The sequence below is a fragment of the Gavia stellata genome, chromosome 18 (assembly GCF_030936135.1).
Source record: "Gavia stellata isolate bGavSte3 chromosome 18, bGavSte3.hap2, whole genome shotgun sequence".
Lineage (NCBI taxonomy): Eukaryota > Metazoa > Chordata > Aves > Gaviiformes > Gaviidae > Gavia > Gavia stellata.
In genome coordinates, this window is record NC_082611.1 from 3,534,561 (window position 1) to 3,559,709 (window position 25,149).

At 52.6% G+C, this 25,149-nt stretch overlaps 2 protein-coding genes across 2 annotated transcripts; both read right to left on the reverse strand.

The window, feature by feature from the left end:
* Positions 1 to 4,980: 4,980 nt before the first annotated feature.
* DRG2 (developmentally regulated GTP binding protein 2) lies at positions 4,981 to 14,442 on the reverse strand. Its single transcript, XM_059826244.1, has 13 exons — positions 14,369 to 14,442; positions 13,039 to 13,199; positions 12,481 to 12,570; positions 11,244 to 11,304; positions 10,194 to 10,284; positions 9,711 to 9,783; positions 9,467 to 9,557; positions 9,174 to 9,271; positions 8,468 to 8,544; positions 7,927 to 8,015; positions 6,917 to 6,975; positions 6,441 to 6,494; positions 4,981 to 6,353 (listed from the first exon to the last, which is right to left on the reverse strand). Exons 1-13 carry the CDS (start codon positions 14,430 to 14,432, stop codon positions 6,267 to 6,269), a joined length of 1,095 nt encoding a protein of 364 aa, XP_059682227.1. The 5' UTR covers positions 14,433 to 14,442; the 3' UTR covers positions 4,981 to 6,266.
* Positions 14,443 to 14,956: 514 nt separating this feature from the next.
* On the reverse strand, positions 14,957 to 25,136 carry GID4 (GID complex subunit 4 homolog). Its single transcript, XM_059826376.1, is given in 8 exon segments — positions 14,957 to 17,676; positions 18,939 to 19,069; positions 20,123 to 20,224; positions 20,987 to 21,094; positions 22,075 to 22,134; positions 24,781 to 25,036; positions 25,038 to 25,105; positions 25,107 to 25,136. Coding segments are annotated over 8 exon segments (819 nt in total). The 3' UTR covers positions 14,957 to 17,612.
* Between the last annotated feature and the right edge of the window lie 13 nt (positions 25,137 to 25,149).

Consider the following 25,149-nt stretch of genomic DNA (forward strand, 5'->3'; position numbering starts at 1 on the left):
CCTGCCCTCCGCAGTCCCTACCTCTCTCCCCACCACCATCAGCCAAGCTGGGCAGGGAAGAGGACGGACCAACGGTGCTCTCCGTGCCCTGCAGCGCTGGCACAGCTCCCGGTGCCGTTGCCATGGCTGTGCCGGCGGTGCCTGCCCGCGATAAGGGCTCTCCAAGAGGAGACTCGGAGGAAGGAAGAGCAAGAGAGAATGGGCAGCCTGGCCGCAGCCCAGCAGGTTTCACCCCATACAGGGGTCCCAGCCCCCCATACTGGACACCCCCCCACACCTCCCGGGTTCTTCATCCATGGGCACAGCGTTCAACGCCTGCCTTTGGCACGGCAGAGCTGGGGAAGGGGCATTCGTGCCCAGGCACAGCAGGATGGTGGCAGGCGCTGGGGGTCAGGGGGGGAGCCCTTGGCCATGAACCCCAAACCGTGGGGCACCCATACTTGGTGGCTGTTTCCAGGGTGTCTGGGCACAGCCGCATCCAGCAGCAGGACAGGGGAGGGACGCTGGGTACAAAACGTGGCAGTAAGGGTTTTCTTGGGGTGGCAATGGGGACCGGGTCTCTGGGAGAAGATGCCCAGAGCATCCTCTGATCTCGTCACCCTGAACGGCTCCAGCCACGTGGCTGAGCCAGGGAAAGCCATGTCACCCCAGGGACACGGCCCAGGGCAGCCCCTGTCCCGCCACCGCAGCCCAGGGCCGTGCCAGGGCTAGGTGCAGAAAGGGGAGGGAGGCTTTGGCCAGTGGGGCTCTGCTTCACCCGCCCCAGCCCGGCATGACACACAGCTGCCTGGGACAGTACCTGCGGAGCACCGGCATCGGCGGGACACGGCTCCTGGGGCCGCAGCTCCACTGTCTCCAAGCAGGTCTGCGGTCACCGGCTGGCCCCGGGTCCACTTACAGCCTGTTTCCAGTTACAGCCAGAGCAGGACCCCGTGCCACCGCATCGTGCCATGCAGGCTCCACTGCACCATGCCAGCCCCACCGGAGCTCTGCGCCCCGGCCCCATAGAGCCAGCCCAGCTGGCCAGGCAGCTCCTGGCTGCAGCATCTCTCATCACATCCCCTTCCCCATCATCAGTTCCGTATCATTGTGCATCCACTTTGACACCCGTGTGCAGGTGGGACAGCCCTGCCACAGCCCTTGTTGCTCCAGCCACAAGCCCCAGGGATGCCGGGAGCACCGGGACAGGATGGACCCTTCCAGCAGTGGGCAATGTGACAGCAGCACAGTCCTCCAAGGCCCCGAGGCACTGGGGGGGTCTCTTCTTGCCACCCCTAGCACCCATCATGCCCCTGAACCAGCTGCTGATTTCCACCTCCTCCAGTTCCCCCCTGCTCCAAACTGAGGATGGGGACCCAGCACCTCCCAGGGGATGGACACTGTGTCCCTGCCTGCCGGCTGCTGCCTGACACAGAGAGCTGCCCGGGGGGGAGGGAGGTGTTATCGGGAAGAGAGAGGCCGGAGCAGATGCTGGAAGCAGAGACCAGCTGGGCACGACGCATCCTGGGCTTAGCACTGGCGTGCACCCAGGAACGCTAGCTGGTGGCCTCAGAGCCAGGTCACAGCCCCATGCCATCGCCTTGGTCCCGGAGCTGAGCCCGGGGGCCCCGCAGAGCTCAGCTGTGGGGCCAGGCAGCTTTCCTGGGCTAAAAGAGCCCCAAGATAAAAGGAATGTGGGGAAGAGGTGGTAGGAGACATGGGGCAGAGGCTCCTGGAGAAGGAAGAGGTGTTCAGGGGAGGAAGCTTTGCCCTGGAGGGCAGCAGGAATGCTGGAACTGTAGGGAAGGTGAGTCGGAAGATGAGATAAGGGGTCTAAAGGCAGTGAGCAAACAGGCAGGGACAACCAGAGACAAGAGGACACCGTACACCCTGACCCAGAGGAGCCGAGCCCCATGCCAGAGCATCTGCATAAGGACCAACATCGCACACAAAGGTCCCTCCCTGGTCCTTCCCATTGTGGCCTCCATGAGCACAATGGACGTGCCACCTGGCTGGGGGACTCACAGCCACTCACCTGGGGTAGCCTAGCTTGCCCACATGGCACCAGGCCGGCTCGGTGCTGCCCAAAGCCCCCAGCTCTGCCGGCGTCGTGCTCTCGGCCTCGCTCTCCGCCGGGGACCGTCACTCCCCCGGCAGCCGCAGGACCATATTTGCTGTACAGCAGCTGCAGGCTGCTGCTATCCAATGCATATTTGATGACTGCTATTATTCTCATCTCCGCTCATGAGCGGAGGGACAGGAGCTAATCTTCCCTCTGCAGAGCTCGGGAGCGTTGCGGGGGGAGCAGCTGGAGGGGCGAGGGGCAGCCAGCTCTGGCCCCTGTCCCTTCCTCCCCTGGTGACACAGCTGGACAGTCCCACAGCCCCTTCCCTCTTGGGGCGTAGATCTGCGCCACCTCTATGTCACCAATCCCAGATGTGAACAGCTGGTGAACGGCCCCGACCCGCTCCCACCCCCAAACCAACGCAAGTTAAGGAGGAGAAATCACAGGGACATGGGGGTGGACACACACACCCCTTCCTCACACCCCTCTCCAAAGTAGGGCTGGGACCATCCAGCTCCCGAGGCCGGGCACAGAGAAGGGATCTAGACACCAATCATCTCAACAATACCGGACCGCCCTCTCCTCCTCGGACGTGCAGGGCATCTCCGCCTGCCTTCACAAAGCATCCGAGAGCCTCAAAGCTTCATCCTCCCCCCTCCAGCACCGGGTTCCTGCATCACACCAAAGTGGGGACTGTTTTCCTGCAGTGATGGAGCCCGCGGCTCTCCCAAACCCAGGGGCAGCGAGAGCATCCCGCTGCAGGCACTGCACCGCCCGCGCTGGGAAAACCGCCGCTTCCTTCTCCTCCATGCAGACACATCCCTGCCGTAATGCGGTGGGTATTTATTATGCTGATTCCTCAGAAAGTGAGGGCTTAACTGCAAATTACAATCAATAGCCCCAATCCCCAAGGGGCAGGTTCATCATTTAGCAGGCGCAACCAGAGGAATTCAGAACTATTTGCCAGCCATAAATCCTCCTCTCCGCAGCCTCCCGAGCCAGCCCCGCACAACATGCGATGGCTGGTTGGGGTGACCCTTGTCAGCATTTGAAACAATTAAGCTGTCACTGCGGATCGTGACTCTTATATACAGCCCTGAGCAGCGCTTTAAGATGTCAGCGTGATGGGGTGAGGGAAGCTGGCTGAGGCGAGCCCGCCGCAGTAACTGTCTCTCATTGAATTAAATGAATGTATTTGGAGTCAGAGTCTCTTTTTATTACCTTGCAAACGATTCCTGACTAAATTAAATTATAAAAGGAGTGTTCAGCCAATCAAACCTGCTTGATTGCCTGGAACAGGCATTTTAAACAGAGCCTTGGGCCGCCGCTGTTTCCAGGACTAGATGGAGGGTGGCTGATGGACTGTATCGAAGCCGATCCACCCTGCTTCACACCTGGAGCACCGCTCAGCAGCGATGCACGGCTGCACTCTGTGAGCAAAGCGAGCCCAGGGACAGGGCAGGATCAGCACAGCCCTCTGGGATCGGGGTATGGCGCTAATGAAACCGGAGCCGGCTGAAAAGAGCAGAGGAATGGCAGGGGACTGCAGCGCAGAAGAGCAGACCCCGAGCCAGGCTGCTGAGGGAGGCTTTCTCCGAGCATCGTCCACCAGCCAAGCCTTCCCTCATACAGCGGAGAGAATGCAGCGCGCTGCTTTTCGGGGGGCAAACCCACAGCTCCTGTCTGCAACCACTCCCCATCCTCCTGGACAGGAGAAAGCCTTTCTCCAAACACGCTCGGCAAGGAGGCTCCGAGCACATCTCCCTTCACTAGCTCCCCCATGGAGCTAACAAGGGGTCTGGCCAATTCCATAAACATCCGGAGGCTCCAGTACAGTCCTAATGCTGCAGTAGATTTCCCCTGACCTTAGGACCTTGCTTTCTCAGGATTCGGAGAGATCTTCAGGCAAACCTGCTCCTGCACTGAACTGCGATGTTTGCAGCTTTGAACATTAGTGCAGAACAATTAGGGAAGCCGTCTGGAAGAATGAACACCGCAATTAAATGCGTGCATTTTCAAATACAGCTATAAACCTGCTTACAAAAAAGCTACTCTCACTAAAAAAAGAAGTTAGCTTCTTCTGACTTAACTATTTTTACTTCATCTCCATTCCAGATTTAATCATGTATCAGTTCATTTTGAACAGGATAAAAGCCCAATTTCCTAAATGAAGAGTAAGGCTAATTAGACAGAGGGTTTTTTAACGATGGCACACTAGACTAGTCAATTTGAAACCCGAAAGCACTGAGAGGTAGGCACTAACTAACCAAGGACATGTTTTAGCAGGTAATACTGTGCATTTCAGCCTCACACAAGCACCAACCATTTCCCCAACTCGACACACTACCTGGCCTAAGGACAAAGCCCAGTCAGCAGTTCTGGCTGCCCGGTCGCGTGCTGGGGCTTGGCAGGCTCCTGCGTTTGGAGCGAAAAGTCAGAAACTCAGGGACAAAATGAAACCAAAGGAACTCTTTGTGCGGGCAGCTCCGCCTGTGCAACCTTCGTAGGAAATTTAAAGGGCAAGTTAATGTGCTGGAACGGCATCCCACCCAATTCACACCGGGAAGTGCCTGCTTTCTACAGCCAGCTCAGGCATAATGCGGCTAATTTGGAGCTCATTCTTTGCTAGCTGCCACCGCGGTCGGGATTTGCTCTGCACTCCAGCTGTGAACAAAGCCAGGGACAGGGAAGGGAACTTACAGAGTTCAAAGTCACCTTCTTAGCTTGGGTATTGTGTATAATACCTATTTATCTCCCATCACACCACATCAAGTCCCCTCCAGCCTCAGAGCCCTCTTGCAGCCACTTCACAATCTATTCCCCCCTACAACCTCCTGCAACAGCATCCAGGATTCCTCAGGTTAAAAAAAAGAGAGTTAGAAAACACACCAAACCATCTACCCACTGCAGGCAGACACCTACAGTTCACATGAAATAGCAATTTTTATTTTCTCAAATAAAATAATCCTTCCATTTCTGCTCGATCAGTTTGTGAGGGGCGGGGGGGAGCACAAAGGAGAGGGAAGGAGCCCTGCTCAGACAAGTTTGCGATCAGACCTGTCCTCACAGTTAAGAATCCACATCAGACCGAACCCTTTTTCAATGAAAGAAAATAAAAGCTATTGGCAACTCTTGATCCCAGAAGGAAAGAGCTGTTCTCTGTCAGGCACTCTGAATTGTTTAGCATCAGTATTCAATGAAAAAGCATGATTAGAAAAATCCCAGATTTCTGATGAAAAATACCCAGACAAGCAACAATGTTTAACAGGGCTGGGGTAAAACCCATGGCATGGGATGGTACTTTGAGCTCAGAGAGCTGTTTCTGGAATTTAGGGACACGATTGAGAATGAAGGAGATCCCCAGCAACGCTCTTGGGGATTAAGGGGCAGGAGAAGAGCAAAGGAGGAAACTCCCAAGATAGCTCCTCGACGAGTGATATGCCAGAAGTGAATCCTCACTACAGTCTATGGCTCTTTGATCGTACCCTGCTGCAGTTTGGCCAGCTTAATAGTTCATTAACAAAGTTTCGTGTCTCATCTCTCTTAGTACCAGTTGGACCAGGATGTCCTACAAACCCTACTGCAGAGCTAAGGAGAGGCACAGAGTGCCACGTTTTAATGTTAATTGAGGTGGGACCATTACAAATTCACTGGGGGTCGTCTCAGACGCAGAGACTGAAGTCTCCAATGCTGAAAGCTGCAGAGATAACATGTCCAATAAGTAGGGGAGAGATAACTTTGTTTCTGTTTCAGATCAATGCTTAAATTAAGTGAAAGGATAAGCAGCAAAGCATCAGCAATGTTCTTTCAGCCCAAGCACAGGGCCAGATTTGTTCACACAAACCCATAAACTTCCCACTGTTTAAGCAAGCCACTGGTAGGTTAACACATGGATCCATGTGCAAACCCTACTAGGGGCAGGACATTGCTGGCTGTGGGAACTGTGTCCTAGAAGAACTGGCTCCTTTTGTATTTTTAAGAAACATCACTTCGCCTGAAATGCTGCAAGATGGAAACCCATCTTCCCCATCCCCATCTGCAAGTACAGTAGCCTCATTTTCTGCCTTTCTCCAAGAGAAGGAGCTTCACGGAAGCTTTCTTGGCTGTAGAACGCATCTCCCTTTTTCTTTTTTTTTTTTCTTTTTTTTTTTTTAGTTTTGCTTTTATGTGGTCAGTTCCAATTCTAGTGATTAAAGACAAGGCCAGGCACCAGCAAAGAAGGTTACTTCTTTACGATCTGAATGACATCTTCATGCTCCATCATATGGGTTAAGCCCACTCTTTGAGGGCTGTATTTTGTGCTTGTCCCCTTTAAAGCAAAAGGGGGAGACGGGTTAGGAGAAGATCATTCAGAGACACCTGAGGACAGGGATTTCATTTGCTGTTAAACACTTACCCACACCAAGGCATATTTGAACTGGCTGGCTAATGATCTGTGAATTCGATGGCACTGCAAGACAGACAGACAGAATGTGAGGCAGTTCAATGACACTACTTTGCAAACAACTTGCTCAATATCCAGCAACTAGAAGCAACTCGAGTCTATGTCAGAGATTATAATAATGACTTTAGGAGCCAGTTAACAGCACTTGAAAGAATACAGAACAGACACACAGAAATCACCAGTCCATATAAAGCCCCATTCCATGTGCTTTTTCACTGGACTGTATTAAGTTTTGGGTTTTTTTTTTTTAACCTTTCACAGCAGCTAGAAAAGAAACCTGAGGCAGATGGAATCAGTAACGGTAACAAAATGAGACGCCCAACTAAACACTGACATAACCCAAGCTTTATGAAGCACAAATCATAGCAGGCTCCAAGAGGAACCTGCCTTCTACAGACAAGGAAACATAAAATATGCAGAGAAATTACCACGTGCTCCACAGAGGCCCCTTTCCGTAGAATAATGGCATCTGTAAAGTCTGGTCTCTCTGTGGAGAAGCAGGAGGGGGGGGAAAAAAAGCATTGTATTTCCATCAAGTTGTGTTCTAACATGCTGACACCATCTCACATTGCCTTGTGCTTACTACTCCCAAATTCCTCCTCCTGTTACACTCGCCAGCTCTCAGACAGAACAGGTATCTGGGTACTTGAGAGCATCAAATCAGTTCTGTAGACACTCCAGTACCCACAAGTATGGTTACCCACGTCACACAGTCAACAGCTTCCTCACAATTCACCTGCTCCAACTCCATTCCAAATACTTAACTTAGGACAAACAAAACCACCCAAGTCAAAACACACCTGCTCAAGTAAAACCAAACCACTCTGCAGTCTTCTGTAAAATCCCCAAGATTTCATAGCTTAACAAGCTCATAGAAAGTTCCTTAACCTCCACACGTCCACCCAAGTTCAGAGTCACAGCTGTTCACAACCAAACAGGAGCAAGTTATGGACGTGCCTTCATCACTGGGAGAAGCTGCAAGTGAATTGCAAAGCAAAAGGAGGATCAAAGGCACTCCTGAGCATCAGGAGCCTGACGTGGGAATCACCAAACCTCTCACAGCAGGAACAGGAGACCTCTTCCGGGTAGTGATGGACTGAACAGCTGATCACAGAGAGTGCATAATAAGGAAGAAAGCTGCGAATTTGCAAACTTTATTTCCTTATATCATCATGCAAAGTCTTATGAAAATTCAGCTCTTCTAGCTCAGAGAGAATAGGAGGGCTGTGGCGGGATATATGCACGGCTGGATCAGATGGAACAGAAAGCATTTCCCAAGAGCTGAAAGCTGGTAAGGGAGAGTGTAATTGCAGCATTTTCAAGACATAAGAGATCACTGGCAGCCAGGCACCCAAGCCCTGCTGGCAGCCTGTCTGCCTTTGATGAGCAGCAGCCCCTTCTGCCTTTCAAACCTTCTGTTCAGCTAACGGTCACTTACGTCCTCGTTTCTTGGTGTAGATGCAGGTGAGTGCCAGGTATTCCCAGAGCTTCTCCAGCAAGTAGTCCAGGTTCAGTTTCATGCCACAGCTGCAAAACACCAGGAACATCTCCGTGTTTACTGCTGTTGTGATTTAGAGATCCAGAAGAACAAGGTGAAACATCTTATTAAAGCGCTAGGGAACAAGGGGAAAAGTCTTTAATGAGGCCAGTAAAGGAAAAACACAAGGTGAAATAAATAGGTCTTTCAGAAGGGCAAGCAACTTTGAAGCAGCAAAGCCCCAGTCAGATATATCAGTGCTTCTAAGGAAACAAGCTAGACTGGCTTACTCTGGCCTGCAGACAGTGTGGACAAGCCAAGCAGCCTGCCTCTCCCGGGGAAGGAAGCCTGGAAAAAGCTGCACAGTGGCTCCGCTTCTCACCCCAGCACCCGCAGGTAGCCCTGGGAGAAGCCCCTTCTTGGGAGACGCTGGAGAAAGGGGTATGAAATGAACCACCACGCCATGGGGGCCAGCACATCAGGCAGCGTGACAGGCTCCTACCTGATTACAACACTGTGGGGTCTCCGAGCAAGACGATCCACTTCCTCCATAGATATCTGGTCAATCTTGTTATAAACCTAAGTCAAAGGTAAAACAACACACCCTTTAGGAAGTCAATTCAGCAAGACTGCAAGGAAGTAAGACATGTACATGTAGGTATAACAAGGTAGTTTCAGCATCTGAAACAGGAACTCAGATCCTGTCAGCCAGAGGACAAGCCAAGGCTCTTAGTAAAACAAACTATTAAAATTCAGAAGCCTAAACCTAAGTTCGGGCCTTTTCAAGTTCTCCCTTTGGGATGATTTGCAAAACGTTCTCCAGTATCTTGGATTTCACTACAGACCCAGCTGCTACCAAAGAGAGCCATTAAGTGACCTCTGGCAGAAGGGACCAGTAGTGAAAACTCAAGCGCAGAGCTTGCAGCACAGGAACGCGAGGCTCCCGCACTGTGGGAGCAAACCCCACGCCACCAGGACACGCAGCTCACACTGCTCCTCGGCAGACAGCCACAAGAGGGCACAGGGAACACACACAGACTACAGCCGTACATGTAAAGCTTCTACAAATCTCCCTGTTGAGCTGTGCTTTCCACCTCTTAAAGCCCAAATCGTTACTGCTTTAGGAACCAGGAAGATCCAGTGTTTCCTTCAGCAAAGAATGGAGACGCTCGGTGCAGCAGAAGGCAGGCTGTTTCCGAGATACTCACGTAGAGGCACGGCATGTAGACCCTGTTGCCTACAATCACATCAATGAACTCATCAGGGGAACAATCCTCTCTGAAAAGGACCTCAGCATTGAAGATTTCTGAGGTGAACATTGTCAAGGCCCAAATCCCAACACATCTACACACTGCTGTGAGCCAACGGGCTGAGCTTGCTTATGAAAGCCTGTTGTCAACCCCGCAAGCACCAAAGACACAGCAAGGCTGTCCCACAGCAGGTACCACTTGACTCATGAGCTGCTGACAGCTGAAGGGTCTCCCATTTAAGGAAAGGATACTATATTCATGGAGGATGAGCTGCACCAACTTCTCAGAGCACTGAGTCAATGTGACAGTTGAGTTGAAGGAGATACCTCCACCCTTCTTCGGCTGCAGGGAGGCAATAAAGCAACTTAAGAATGGTCTGCAAAATCCACAATCCCCCCTTCAGTCTGTCCAACACGAGGGGCAGCACACAGTGACCTTGGCTTTGAGTAGGCAGCCAGACACAAGCTGTGCTTGCAGCAGCCCAGGAAACCTCACCTTGAAGTAGATATTTGGTTTGCTTTTGTTCAGTCGGATTCCTACAGATTCCAGTTCTTTCTCCAGCAGGGCCCTGCAGGGACACTGCACATTAGTACCTGTGAGACTGAGTGCAGTCAGGTGACACCCTTAACTTTCTTTTTAGACTATCGTATTGATACAGCCTTGCCACAAGCTTTCACTACAACCTAAAAACCACAGCTAATGCAGGACAGAGTCTGTGGTGGAAATCTAGGTTGACATCCCTGTCTCTGAACAGCCATCCTGTGGGAATGATCCTTCAGCTGAGAAGCCCAAGCCAGTTAGCTAGCACACTTCTAATGGAATACAATCTCCATCTCATACTCAGTAACTTAAGTACTAGTTCCCCAACGTGCACAGGACGCAACACTTCAGGGAGCTGGCATGTTTTCTGGGCATGGGGGAACGCCTGAACCTGGCCCACCACCCCACAGCTCCACGTGCCCAGAAGCACACACTCACCTCTGTACTTCACCCTTCGTGGCATCCAGCATCATAATAACGACGTCTGCTGTCCTGGCCACAGCTATCACCTGCCGACCTCTGCCCTTCCCTGAGAAGAGAGGAGATAGCCACAGATCAGCGAGAGAAACCAGCTACGAGCTCTGCGACAGACAGGGACTCCTGCCCTGCACAGCTGCTTGGAAGCAAGGAAAAAGATGCTGCAGTGCTGTACTGGCTGTAGTCAGCTGCTGGGGAGGCCCCGAGTGAGCATATCTGGTCCAACCATACTATCTTATGTCCAGCACAAGCCCTAACAAATACTCTTTGCTGCTGCTCCTCCACCACAGCTTACATGAAGTAGTGTGCATAAAGCTATCTGTGTACGACTGCACGGGTGGAAATGATGTCTCTGCCAGCAGGACAGACATCCCGACACGTGCAATGGTAGCAGGCAGCAGAGATGTGGGCGCAGAGGGGTTACATACACCTTCTGGTCAAAAAAGAGAAACCTTATTAACCAGGCCACGCTCCTGCAAGAAGAGATCATTAGGAGATTTTCCAGTTTCCTAAGGCATCTTCTGACATGATTTTCCTAAGCTTCATAAGGCATTTTCTGACATGACCAGCCAATCAGGACAATGACGAAGCAGAAGGACAAAGCCAACACCTCTTCCCAGAATCAGGAGTCATGGGAGGACTAGCAGAAACTCAGGAAAACAGCCAACAGAGGTTACTGTTTAGCTGTAATTTCTCCCTCCGCCTCTCCAGCATCTTTCTTTAGATTTCCTCCGTACCAGAAAACAGATGAGCAAGATAACACTCACGCAAGAAGGTGAGAAGTGACTGGCTTGCTTTGGCTCCCACCTCCAGAAAAGCATCTTTCTGCTACATATAGAACCTTACGTGGGCTCAGGGATAAGAATCGTGCCTCACATAAGATCAAGGACTCTAAAATTTGGAAAGCCAATGTGGGAACTATTGGCTCAGGAAACCTGCTAACATTTGAGACACCCAGGTACACTATTGAGGGCAAATCCCTACTTTACATGAACACAGAGATCAGCCAACCTTGTGCTGCTCCTTCGATGATTCCAGGCAGATCCAGCAGCTGAATATTGGCTCCTTTGTACTGAAAAGGAAACAGAAGGATGGAAAGTTGAAAGCCTTGTGCAGGGCACCTGAGCTGCCTCGAAAGTCCCAAGCACACGCTGGAGTCCAAAGCCTGCAGAGCATGGAACTGAAGGAACCCGACAGAGCAGGAAAACTTCGCACAAAGCTGATGGCTGTTTTGACAAGAGAACCTCCAGAGTGTTTCCTGTGAAGCTGCGTTCGACACCACATACTGTGGTACGTTAGGTCCCGACCTCCTAAAGCATCGCATGATTGCAGTTTGACAAAGCACCAGGAAAACAGCACAGTACAAGAGTAGCATTATCCCCAGTCGGTGAAATGGAAAAGAAAGAAAAAAACCCTACTTTTTTGGTCTAACAAATAAAGCACAGTAACAGGCAAGTGCCACCCACCTCTTACTGAGATGGATCAGAACTATTCAGATGTGTTGCAGGTCTTACAGTACCGGGAAATAACGGGAGACTGTCAATCATCAGATCTGCAAGGGCATTAGCTTTCAAGCTATTGCTACAGTGAAGTCCTCAGTAACGGCTTTAGCGACTGACTGCAGCTCACGGCTGTGTTTGGATGCGTTACAATATTTGTGTTCGTTTTAACACCAATACGGTTACTTTCATTATTTAACTCCGCTTTCAATTCTGACCCAGATTTTCTCATTACTCTTGGACACTTTTCAGTTTGATGCCCTTTATCATTTGCTTTACTGATGGATGCTTAGGCCACCACTAATAAAACTCCTCAAGGACAGGAGTAGTTGTATTTTCTTTCCAAATTGATCACAGTACAGATTGCCTCCTTTAAAGCTTCATTAAAAACAAATCTGTCAAGGTTTCCAGCCATCTGGTCAATGGCGCCAATAGCGGTTATAAAAAATTCAGTTGAGAATTGTCGTATTGCTCTGGTCAGTCGAACGGCAGCATATGAAACCCAGATCGGGCAGTCAATCTCGACGAGTTATGTAGCCTCGGGAAGTGCTAAATCAGCGCTGCAGGTTGCAGAAGACCTGATACCACAAGCACTCAAGACCTCCTAAAGTTTAAAGCGGAAGTCAGCAGAGACCTTTGGACATCACTGCTTCTTAGTGGCAGCACAAGTGTAACTGATGTAAACAGACTCATTTACACGTCTGGGTTTCTTACCACTACTGTGCCAAAGGGAGGAGAATCCTACTTACTTCTATGACTCCTGGGATACACGTCAGGGTGGTGAACTCGTAAGACGCAGCTTCACTGGCAGTTGAGGTCATTAAACTCAAAAACGTGGACTGAAACGCAAGAGATCAGCATCACTAGAGATACACAAATGGAAGCACCGGTAAATTTCAGCAAAACAAGCAACACCAAAGTGTTCCTCAGCAAAACAAGCAACACCAAAGTGTTCCTCAGCTTTTAAAAGTCGTGTTGTGGCTCTTCAGGGCAAAGAGACTGAAGCAGTGATGGGACAGCCAGCGCTTCTGCTGAACAAAGGCAAATCCCGTACTCTCATCTATTTTCTCCGCAGTGCTGTGGCTGGGCAAGACTGAGATTCAGGCTGTTACCACAGGGTACTGCACACAATATGAAGGAGTATTTCCCCTAGCCCTAACTTTCAGCTCTCAGCATACAATAATTTTCTGTTAAGTCATGGCGAGAAGGTGAAAAACGAAGAGAAGACGGATATCTGCTTTATAGCCACTCCTAACCACAAACCTGGAAACACACATGCCACGTGGTTAACGTAGACACTCACTGACCTTACCCACAGAAGGAAAACCGATCAGTGCCACACGGGCATCTCCAGATTTCATCACATCGAAGCCTTCTCCTTTAGCGGCTGAGGATTTGGAGGGTTCTAGTAACTGAGCTCTGTATTTTGCAAGCTTTGCCTTCAGCAGGCCAAGGTGGTACTCAGTGGCTGGAATAACACAAACGCAACAACTGGTTGACAGAAAGTTGCTGACAATTCACTTCTGGAAATAAGAACCTTCCTAAAAAGAAACACTATGGATCTCTTAACCTTCATCTCTTAAGATCGTCTTAACCACTGCCACACACACGAGCTACAGCGGTTCTGTAACCTTCTGAAATACTGGGCATTGAGAGCAAACCTTCTAGTAACCTGCACTAGGTCAGACTCGAGGGAAATAAGCAGCCAAAAAATTCCCGACTAAAAGGAGCAAAGCCAGAGGGAGAGTAAGTGCAGGAATGAACGGGTGAAGGGAGCCAGTTAAGGAGGCAGAGATCACAGGTGGAACGGTCACTCCTGGGCAAAAGCCCCTCCTTACACCCAGTCACATTCAGCCCTCAAAAATGCAAGATTTTTTTTTTTTCCCCTGCTCTTGTCAACTTTTAAAGATACATTTAACTTGGAGCTTATGTGTGTGAAAGTACTTTATTGACTTATTCTTAGCAACACGCTTGAATTTATACCTGATACAGGAAAAAAAAAAGGTAGTTGTTTCTGTAGAAGCTGTAACAGGGAAGAGCAAGAAACCCAAGCAATTAAGGGATTTACTATTTTTCCTTTCCATTATTTGCCACAGCCTAAAGCCTCCAGAAGCAGCAAGGTGCTGAGCACCCGCTCTGGCAGAACCCGAGGAGATCTCGGCTCCCCCGTGCTCTCTTTAAGTGAAGGCATTTCATCACCAGCCCTGGGCCCCCACAGCAGACAGCCCTGGGCCCCCTGCGCCAACACCCCTTGGGGTCCTCGGCCCAGCTCCGAGGAGAGCCGGGGTGCTACCCGGGCTCCGGCCCGCACCTCCTCCAGGCCTGCGGCCCGCGGCTTCCCACGGGCCGGGGCATCACGAGCGCGGAAAGAGGGCGGCTGCCAGGAGGGGCAGCCCCCCCGCCGCGGCCTCCTCAGCCTCAGGGCTCACCCCGCCCCAGCCCCCGACACCCCAAGCCCCTCAACCGCCCCCACCCCACCCCAGCCTCACAAACCACCCCACATCCCGCCTCTCCCCCGGCTCGGACCCCCTCCCAGCCCCCTCTTCCCCCGTACCCCCCCCCCAAGGGCTCTGCCCCGCCCGGTACCCCCCGGTACCTCAGCCCCCGACCGCCCCCGTAACCCCCGCCGGCCCGGACCTTTGTTCTTCTGCGTGCGGGCGATCTCCTTCTCGATCTCGGAGATCTTCTCCAGGATGCCCATGGCGGGGCCCGGCCCGGCCCGGCCCGCTCCGCTCCCCAGGCCCCGCACGCCGCACGCCGGAAGCGCCGCCGGCCCGTCCGTCCGTCCCCCTCAAGCGTCCGGGCCGGCCCTCGGCGGGCGGTGCTGGGCGGTGCGGTGCACCCGCCGCGCCGCTCCGGCCGCCTCCCGCGCCCCGCGTTCCGGGTTCCGCCCGCCCTCACCCTTGGGGCACGGGTGGGTGCCCACGCGTGGATGTCCCGGGCTGAGGAGGGGGCCAAGGGGAGCTGCCTATAGGGACAGCTCTGAGGAACCAGGCGGGTTTCAGAGGGAGCCTCCCACACCAGGCCTTGCCCCCCCCTGCTCCTCTAACTAAGGCCGGATCCTGCATTTAAGGCAATCAGCAGCTTATTGGGTTCCTGGAGAAACCCTCGAGGGGGGAGATGAAGCCCCGGAACCGAGAAACGCTTTGGTCAACAAACAGACACGGACACAGACCCCTTAAATACATTTCGTGTTTAATTTGGACGTTGATCGCTCCGCAAACACCGCCTCGGCCCCTGCTCCATCCTTCACCCACAAGTACAGCCCTTCGGCAGCCAGCGCGGTTAAAAAGAGACATCACAACCTCTTCCAAGACCAAATACCCCATTTTTTACCTCCGCACCCCAGATCCTCCCCCGGTCAGGTCTCTCTCACCACACCGCGACATACGTAACATCTCTCCTTAGCTCATCAAACAAGTCAAAGAAAAAGAAAACCAAAACGAAGGCTTTAGAGGAGGGAAGCTCTCAACACCAACAGCCCCTGCAAACCTCTCGGCTCCACGACCTGCTCTGCACCTGCCACACGCATCCCACGAGGTGGCATCACCCCAGCCGTTTTGGATTTCAGCCGAAATCGGCTTCAGGACAGTGGGAAGGAGACAGGCAGAAAGCAGGATGCTCCTTCCCCACCCTTCTTGCAACATATCAAGTCTCAAAGAAAAACTTCAGAGGTTTTGGGGTAATTAGACATATTAAACCCCAGGACCCTTCCTAACCCAGCTTCTGCCAACAACCACAGTGTTAACTCAACTAAACCCAAGGGTCACGCTGGCACTGACAGCCCTGGGGAGCGCAAAGAGACCGGCACCGCCACCAATATTGCACACAGACAGCTCCGGAGGGCTGTAAAGAGCCGTTGGAGCTGGGTCCCTGCACCCACACAGCACCTGGGAGGAGGCTTCACCCCCACACGTGGTCACAGCGGAGCGACACTGCCAGCTTTCGCCTCTAAAACCAGCACCGCCTGTGAGGAATCTCCTCTCCCCACCGCCAAAGGGGCCGAGTTTCTCTGACAAGAGCAGAATAAAACAGGAATCCACTTCCCAACTGCTCTGCTCGCAGCCGCTCTCCCTTCGCGCCTCGAATCGCTCTCATGCTTGCCTTCGCGCTACTCTACAAATCTACCTGCAACAGCCAAGACAACAGCACATGCTTCCTCCATCACGGGGGAGCTCCCGCCAGGTCTCCCCCCTTCTCCCGTAAGCAGGTCTCTCTCCATTTGTGCTGGGGAAAAGGATTCATCCACGGCAAACAGCACGCACGAGGTGGGTGCTTTCCGCATCATCTTCTGAGACCAGCCCGGCTGCTTCTCTGACCACGCAAGATCCCGTCTTGGAACAGAGGAAATGGGCTCACCGAGACCTGAATACTTTCTCATTAAGGCTCAAACTAGCAATTCAGCTGCTGCAATAAACAAGACAGACACGCTGCCGAAAAGAAGAAAGTTAGTTAAAAAGAAGGAAACCCAAACCACCTCGGTGCTAGGCACGCAGAGGCTTCGCTTTCCTCTCCCAGGCGGCAAACGCATCCTCAACACCCACCCGGTTAGCGTGTGACACAAGCCTGCTTTAAGGGGTTTGGTTTTAAAACAGCCAGAAAAATGCAAACTAAACTCTCACAAAAGCCCCACAGGTGGGACTGTCACATTAAATATACAACCGAGGCCAACTTTTAAAACGTCTTTAAAAAAAAAACCACACGCGCGTACACACACACTTTGGCACACAAGCCTTAAGTTAAATCACTTGAAACATTTCAAAGTCAGAGGAGAGCTACTGGGGTTTTTTTGTTGTTTTTTTTTTCTTTTCTTTTTTTTTTTTGCCTTGTAAAAAGGTATCAAGCAGTGGTGTCGGTGAAGCATGAAAAGTGAGTACAAATGCTGAACAGTCCCAGAGCTGTCCCTGCGACACTGCTCAACACTTGGGCTCTGATCACTTTCCCAAAGCGGCTAGCTGATTACATACACGTATATAAAAACTAACGCAGACATTCCCGGTTTTCAATGTGAAAACGGTAAAATGTAATTGAGTACTTGTGCATTTGCCAGAGGGTCCTTGGGAAAAGGAGCCATAAAAATATTTTTTTTAATAAAAGTATTTTTTTTTCTTTTTTTTTTTAATTTTTTACCCTTAACTTAAGTAAAGAGCAAATATACACCTATAAGCAGAGTTCAGATCCACTTTACTGAGAGCCTGGAAGTCCATACATCAAATTAATTCCCAGTGGCGAATCCAGACACCGGAACGGCTCCCAGCTCCAAAGGGCCGGCATTCCTGAAAGATCTGCAGCTCTGGCTAACAAGGTTAGCCAGAGCGAAGCAAAGACTCGTTCAAGCCTTATCTGTCTCAGCCAACACTCCCCCACAACAGACTCGGCAGCTGAGCAGCTCTCTGCCAAGCAGAGCCTCACACATGGGACCTGGCTTTGGGAGCATCAGAGCTGGCAATCTGGGCAACAAACCTGAGTCCCGGCAATTTCAACCCATACCAGGCTGTAACAATGAAAATATAAGCACCAAGCTTATATTTTCTTATTACTCAGAGGACAGACCACTGATTCCAGCTACTGAGAAACAGCTTCCAGAGGAGAGCCGGGAGGAACTTCAGTGATAGAGAAACTAGCTGTGCAATAAGAAAGTGCATTTAAAGGTAGCTTAAAACCAGATTAAAGATCAAATCGCCACTCGACAGGAGGGAGAATCAAGCTCCAGCAGCCACACTCCTTGGGCTGGGTGAGTTAACATTCAGGCTCTCTCTCACGAGTCCGAGGGGCAGGAGAGAAGCGTGCATTCCCGTGCTCCGACAGGGACACAGTTCTCCTGACAGGCCACGCTCTCCTGCCCGGTTTGCTTCTGTGCGGTATCAGTTCTGGACAGCTGTCATCGGAATTCGTAGATAGGAGCGCTGTGCTCAGGAACGTGAGTTAAATTCAATGACTGATACCTGGGAGAGAGGGAGAAGACAGATGAGAGGATTACATAGAGCAACAGAACCCTCCTAGCGCTAATGGCTTCTGCCTGGCAGGCCACAGAGCAGACATCCTGGTGGCTGGCTCCGCTCTTCCCCTTTACAGTCTCAGAGTCACTCTCAGAGGTGTTCAGGCACCCAACGCCTACTTACCCTGGTGCCAAAACCCCGTGAGGGCTCGGCATTGTTCCTCATTTCCATTCCCGTGCCTTTGAGCTACCTGTGCCTTTGAGCTACCTGCAGCCAGGCTGTGTTTGGGTGGGCTGTCTGTGGTTTTTGGACACCTTTTGAAGTTCAACAACTTTCATGTTCAAACAGTGTTTGCTACAACTGCAAATTACACTCAGGTCTTTCAAAGCTTAGCTCGAGGGGATTTGTCTGAAAGCCTCCCAGGTACCTTCCCTCCCCCTGAGAGCTTCCAGCCACCCTACAGATTCACTTGCTGCATGTGACAAATATCCAAGGCTGTCAGAGGGAAAAGAGCTCTCCACAGCTACTTGTCACATGGCTTTAACAAGAAACCAAACAATTAACTTTGACTGTTCCCTGTGTCTTACAGCAACACCCCAAGGACCATGGACTACAAAGCACTGGCCTAACAAGATTTCTGCACGAAGTGAGCAACAGCCAAGCTGTTACATGTGAGAGAGCACCGAGCTCCTTCTCGAAGGCCCCTCTGACATCCTCTGAAGGGCCAAGACATGGAGAAGCTCAAAGCTTGAATCACTGAGCAAAGCACAAACTGAGGGAGCACAACCCAGCACGTGAGGCCAGGCTGCCTTACACTTGCCTGTCCCCGTGGGAGGACAGGAGCAGACAAGCCCTGTGAGCATTTGGACTGGAGACCAGGCTTCTGGAGCGATGCTTTTGGTGAACCGCAGCCGGTGTCTGCCTCCCAACATACCTCACAGATGCAGCAGGGCATTGTTTCGCTGGGCCACAGCACATCTCCAGACCTCGTACCTCCCCTGTGCCACACTGCCAGCCCAATCATCCCCCGCCGTGTGAAAAGGGCAGCACTTTACACCACACAAATGGGCTGCGCTAGCCTGCTCTGGCCAAGCATGGCACACACGCCCTCCCTTCTGCCCCAAGGTCCAGCCGCCAGACTGAACCTCCTTCCCAGCCCAGAGAAGCACCGCCTGGACACTCCCAAGGCTGCAGACAAACAGAAGAGGAGTCACTGCTTGGTTTGAGGAGCCACCCTTCAGTCTGCAGGAGGAAGGAAGCTTCCTTACCATTCTGAACTCCTATGGTAGTAATAGCCCTCTATAGATGCTGCTGACTTCTGGAAGCAGATGTAATAGAAACCAGCAAAGGAAGCACCGCTGATGTCTTTGATTGTGTGATCTGGGACTAGGAACTGTTCCTGCACACAAAACACAGACCGTATTTTAAAATGCCGGTCAAATACTACCCCCGCCCCCCAATCTGCCCTCCCAACTGAATATTGGCACCCATTAACACGAAGGCATTCCTGGCTGAGCACTCCCTGTACTCGCAGCAGCCCAGACCACAGACACCAGCGTGTTCTTTCACCACCTGCCACTGTAGGCATCTTACAGGGAAGCAGACAACTGAGAACAGAACCAGTTTTAAAGAGTGCATGAGATCAGTTTCAGTTCAATGCCTGCCCCCTGCAAACCAGAGGTCAATTGCAAAATCAGAAATCAGAGTCACCTGGTTGATAAAGAGAAGGCTCCAGGGAGACCTTACTGCAGCCTTTCAATACTTACAGGGGGCTTTTGAGAAAGATGGAGAAAGATGTAGTGACAGGACAAGAGATAATGGTTTTAAACTAAAAGAGGGTAGACTTAGATTAGATGTAAGGAAGAAATTCTTTACTATGAGGGTGGTGAGACACTGGAACAGGTTGCCCAGAGAACTGTTGGATGCCCCATCCCTGGAAGTGTTCAAGGTCAGGTTGGACGGGGCTTTGAGCAACCTGATCCAGTGGAAGATGGCCCTGTCCATGTTGGCAGGGTTGGACTTGATGATCTTTAAAGGTCCCTTCCAACCCAAACCATTCCGTGATTCTATGATTTCCACCCATCACAGCTGCACAAAGCTTGTGTAAAGAGGGAGGAATCAATCCAGCTTAAGAGCAGAGAGGTGCTGACTGTCCAATCTGTATCAAACACCAGGCCCCACACAGGGACTGGAAACACCAATTCTCTTATCCTCTGGAGCATCACCAAGCAAGATTTTCCTGTTGTGTTTTTAGCCATGACTGCAGCCCTTAAGGACGCAATTAGCTGGCTAGACAGGAGTCACACTGGAATTTGCAAGTGTGGTGGGTTACGAGGTTGGTAGGGTGAGATCTTTCATTAAACCATCGTAGCTGAAAAAGCTTTCAGACACCACAAGTCTCTGTCAGTAGTTTGTAAGCAGCTCATCAGAGAAAGAGACATGCAGAGTTTACCTTCCATCTCATGAAGACGTAGTCCCCATTTTTCAGATCCTCATAATCAAAGTCATCGGAGTTAAATGTTTTTGCATACTGGTAAAAAGCCTGGAACTTCCCCTGAAACAAAAAAGAAAAAAAACACACGATGCTTATTCCAGGAGCAGAGCTCACTAGTACCAGCTGCTATTTAGGAGGGAAGAACTGCTATGGAACAGGATCTCCTCACCAAAGGGGCTGCTCTTCCCTTGGAGCAATGCTAAACACACACCCCAGGACTAGCACAGGTGAACACAGAGGATTGCCAGACACCCACAGCCATATCCAGCCCAGCTGGAGAAGCTCCTACACTTCCAGAGGAAGGTATTTGGACAGAAACGTAATAAACATCAAAGTCTGGCAAACAGCAGCAAAGGTCGAGGTGGGGAGAGAGTCAGCTGGCTGCTGTGGCCCTGATCCAGAGCACAGTGTCAGACACACCCTGTCCTGAGCAGAGGGATGAGGTGGTTGAGACGCGGGTACCAACAGCCCTGCCTGTGCCAGAGGGGCACCTCTCCCCTTCTCCACTCCATTTTGCAATAAGCCTTCAAAACAAGGAGTGTGTTCTCCTAGGGGGTCAAGAGATGGGGATTGTTCCTGCTCCTTTCCAACCCCAGGGCCAGCAAGTGGAAAGCAAGACACACTCGCCCTTCTCCTGGATCACAGCCAACAGCCTGCTGAAGGGACCTCTAGTTGCAAAGATCCCAGTGGGGGGAAGGAGGGAGACACCCAAAAAGAAGAGGTTTCCAGGCCCTTCTGACAGCTCTTGCATGGGCACATGCTGCACCTCACCTCCAAACTAGCTGCTCAGCCAGGACTGCATCTGGCCCCCGATTTATTTACCCAGTGTTTACGATCCACATCTTCGTCAGCATCCCACTTGCGTGTTAAGAAAGGGTGCTTTTTACTGATTATTTCCCCTTCAAAGAAAGTGGTGAGGGTTGGGTACTCCTAGGAGAGAAGAGGGATGAACGAGAGGTCAGAAGATTTGTCACCTAGAGACAGAAACTCAAATGCGGATAGAGGTGCATGCGCTCAGCAAAAAGCAGCATCTTGCAGCAAGAGCTCCGGGCAATCCAAGGCCGGTGCTCCCGTCCCTCCAAGCAGCGTGCTGACTTGTCCTGCCCCACACCTCTTAAAGGCTGACTTGTATGCACGCACAGCCTCCACCCTCTTATTCCAGCCTCTCTCTGCCTCTCTATTCCCTTCAGGAAACCAGAAGGAGCCGTGTCAGAGCTGGACTGCGGAGAAGCTCCCAGCTGGACGATCACAAGTGACCATTTACAGCCAGCACCACTCCCCAGTGCAGACCCGGCAGTTGCTACGTGACTGCTACAAAGCCCAAGGGCTGGATTAAGCCACCCCACCAGGGAAGAAGGTGCTGCTCTTCAGCTTTGCTTTGGCACCGAATTAGGAGAACGCAGGCAGGGAATACCAGGCTCAGCTGGGGCGAGCAAGCTTCTCTAAGTGCTCCCATGTAATGACAGACACATGGTGCACTGCAGCCGAAAGAAGCATCACCCCTGGGAGACAGTTCTCACCAACTGTCCAACACCACAAGCAGATCTTAGAGGACGGACAGGGAAGGAAGTATGTAAAGATCTGACTGTTCGGGTCCTGTTTCGTTTTCTTTCAGCAACACACCACCACTGGTAGAGTGCCTAAAGCTGACTGCAGGGTCAGATTCTGTTCTGCTCAGACCTCAAGGGATGCCAGAGAAGCTTCCCTCGTTCAGAACTCCCATCAAGGCCCATCATATTTGCTCAACAAGCCAAGAACAACAGAGTGAAGCTATTAAACTACTTAGTGCTCAAATTTACCGTATGCTCAATCCCTCCACTTCCTATTTCTGGTGGCAGCTTCTCCCACCCCACTGGGAAAAAGAAAACCCTTTACATAGCACCTTTTCTTGTTTTGCAGTTAACACTCACCTCTGTAAGGCCTTTAATCTTCAAGTATCCACAGAGGTAGGAGTTTTCCATATCCACATGCTAGAAAAGAGTGCAAAGTCCAACCATAAGAATATGCATGAAGGCATCCAGTTGATCCAAAGCAGTTTCTAACCCCTTCAAGGCTAATGTCAGCTTCAACTGGTACAGACTGTCCAGCTTACTGCCCGACAGTCACGCTGGCAGCCCTTCCCCATGGCTGGGAACCACTCGGAAAGATCATTTACTGGTGCCTAGCTCAACTCTGACAGCCCCTACATCCCAGGCCTGACAAACCCCACGCCCCAAGCTTCCAGCTCCATCACACTCAGGCAGGACCCTCTGCCTAGGTAGGTCTCTGACGGGAAGCAAACCTCCCCTCTCCACCCAGAAGGAAGCAGACTCACAGTCTTCTCCAAGTGAGAGCACCACTGGCGGAATCACCCACACCCCCAGCCCCCACATTTCCCAGTCAACCGCTACCAGCAAACTGGCATTCAGGTGAGAGAGAGTAAAATGCATCTATTTAATGGAGATAATTCAGGCTAGAGGAAGAAAGCACTGCCCTGAGCTTCACCATCTGCTTATTTAACAGGCCTGACCCACACCTCTCTAACACGCTACCTGTACTCTCTGCCTAGTAGCTCGCCTGGCAGCACAGCACGCGCCAAAGCCTGCTCAGAAGCCAGATGATGTCTCGTGCGTTTTGCAAGAGGCCTTTCTCCCAAATCTAACGCTTTTATGCCACCCTTCTTTTGAGTTAGGGGGCTGCATCTTGCTGTTTCTGCTGCACAGAAGCTAGGCAGGGGGCTGCATCTGTTCCGAACACCTTTAAAGCCAGGGGATTTTCCAAGCTTTTCTCTGACATCTCTAGATCAGTTTTCAAAGCAAGAAGTGAGTTATTTGGGGAAGTACAAACATCAACTGTGAGAAGATGGATCTTCCCCACCTGCGATCAAAGAAAAGCGCCGTTTCTCTGCATTCAGCACAGGGAGAGCAAGCAGCCACCTCTTCTCAGCTGACACGTGCAAAACAGCAGCATTTTTAGCACAAAGCCACAGCCAGCCCCTGCGAGAAGGCAGTGTGCAGTGAAGCTGATCAGCCATAGGATGTCCCCACCACAGCAAACCGTACCAGGTACGCTTGTGCTGTTGACAAGGGGAGGACCCTACGTGAAAACAAACACGATCCGGTTCAAACGCTACCCCATCTGCTGACCCTGGGGCTCTGACACTACTCCACAATGCCGGCACAGGCGTCAAGCTTCATCACTGTGTTTGCTACACATTAAACCACGGTTCCCCAGATCCCGTGCCACCAAACTGGGAACAAAGCTGTGACTCGCTGGGTGCTCTATAGGAAAGCGTGTATCAGATGTCTGGCTTGCCCATGTACTAACAACTCCACACCTCGCCAGCTCTGCCCAAAGCGATTATGCCAATGCCTAGGACTAAAAATAAAGCACACAGGGTGACAATAACTGCAGGGAGGAATGGGAAAGCCACACGAGCCAGCGTCCCAATTCCCCAGCACAGCTGGGCACTACTGCTGTCTGACTGTATTCCTGCCACAGACAAACCACTGTACTTCGCCCCAGGCTCCCTGCTCAGCCTGGGGGAGCCTCTGACACCCCAGCAATGGGGAACCGTGGATCCCAGGTCCAGCAAGGCCACGCTCTGCCAGCCAGGAACCGGGACCTGGATCCCTGCCGATTTCCAGCCAGGCCTGAAATACAGGCTGTCCCACTAGTAGGTACTTCCCAGGACACCACCCACTCTAACCTGGGCTCTTACCCTTCCGCCCCGTGGCACAGAGGTGCGCAGCCACCCCAGAGCCTGAAGGAAATGGGGGAGGGATCCCGGGTTATGAACCTTGCCAGGTCTGAGAGGAACAGGGCAAAGAGGCGGGGGGAAAGGCTTGAGTGAAGTGAGCCCTCCTCAGGGTTTGAGGGAAAGGGAGCAAGCAGGTGGCCCTGGGCCTCACTAGGCCTGAGGGAAAGGAGACCCTCCTGGGGCCTGAGGGGAATAGGACAGGGTCTTTTCCCCTGGTCCTGAAAGGAAGGGAGAGCGCACAGGGGGGATAGAGATCTCCCCAGAGCCTGAGGACTCACAGCCATTACCAGGTTTGATGGAACCAGGGGAATCACAGGGAGATACTGCCAGGTCAGAAGGGACCACGGGCAGGGAGGACCACGGGCCTTTCCAGGACCATGCGCCTTTCCAGGCTTAAGGCGAAGGGTCCCCCTGAGGCCTCTGCCACCCTGGTCCCACCTCGCTGGGGCTGAGGGGAACGGTAGGAAAGGAAAGGGGTCTCCCCCACCTCAGCCACAGGCCTCACTGGGGCTTAGAGGACAGGGACTGCGGGGACACACACACCCCCCAACATCTGGATTCTGAGGGAACTGGGGGAGGGCAGACACCGACAGACACCCGAGCCGGGGTGGGGGGGGGGGGTGGGGAGGCGGCAACCGGGGCCTGAGGGGAACGGGAAGGACGCAGCAGCCGGGGGACCGGAGCAGGAGAAAAAGCGACTGGGCCTGAAGGGACGGGAGACTGGACAAGCACGGCCGGGAGGGAGTTGGGAGAGGACAAGGCGGGGGGACCGCAGCCTGCGGGGCCCGGCGGGGTGGGAATGGCGACCGCGGCCTGAGGACAGCGCGGCCCTCCCGCGCCGGGCCCGAGGGGAGGCGGCCGCCGGCGGGCCCCTCACCTGCATGACGACCTCCACCTCGTAGGCATTGCCCTTGCTGCGCTGCTGCCCGCGGAACTTGGCGCCGCTGTAGAGCAGCGAGGTGGCCACGCCGGGCTGCGCCGTGTTGATGGGGGGCGGCGGCACCAGGCTGCTGGCCGTCGCCCCGGAGGGCGGCGAAGAGGCCGAGCCCGCCGCCCCGCCCGCGCGGCACCGCTCGCTCCGCACCGGCATCTCGGGAGGGTCCCCGGGCGCCAGCGTGGCCGGGGCCGAGCGCGGCCGGGGGCGCCGCCCGCTCCGCTCCCCTCACGCCGAGGCCGCCGCCGCCGCCGCCGCCTGGCTCAGGGCCTCCCGGCAGCGCCTCCGCGGGCTCCCATTGGCCCTCGCGGG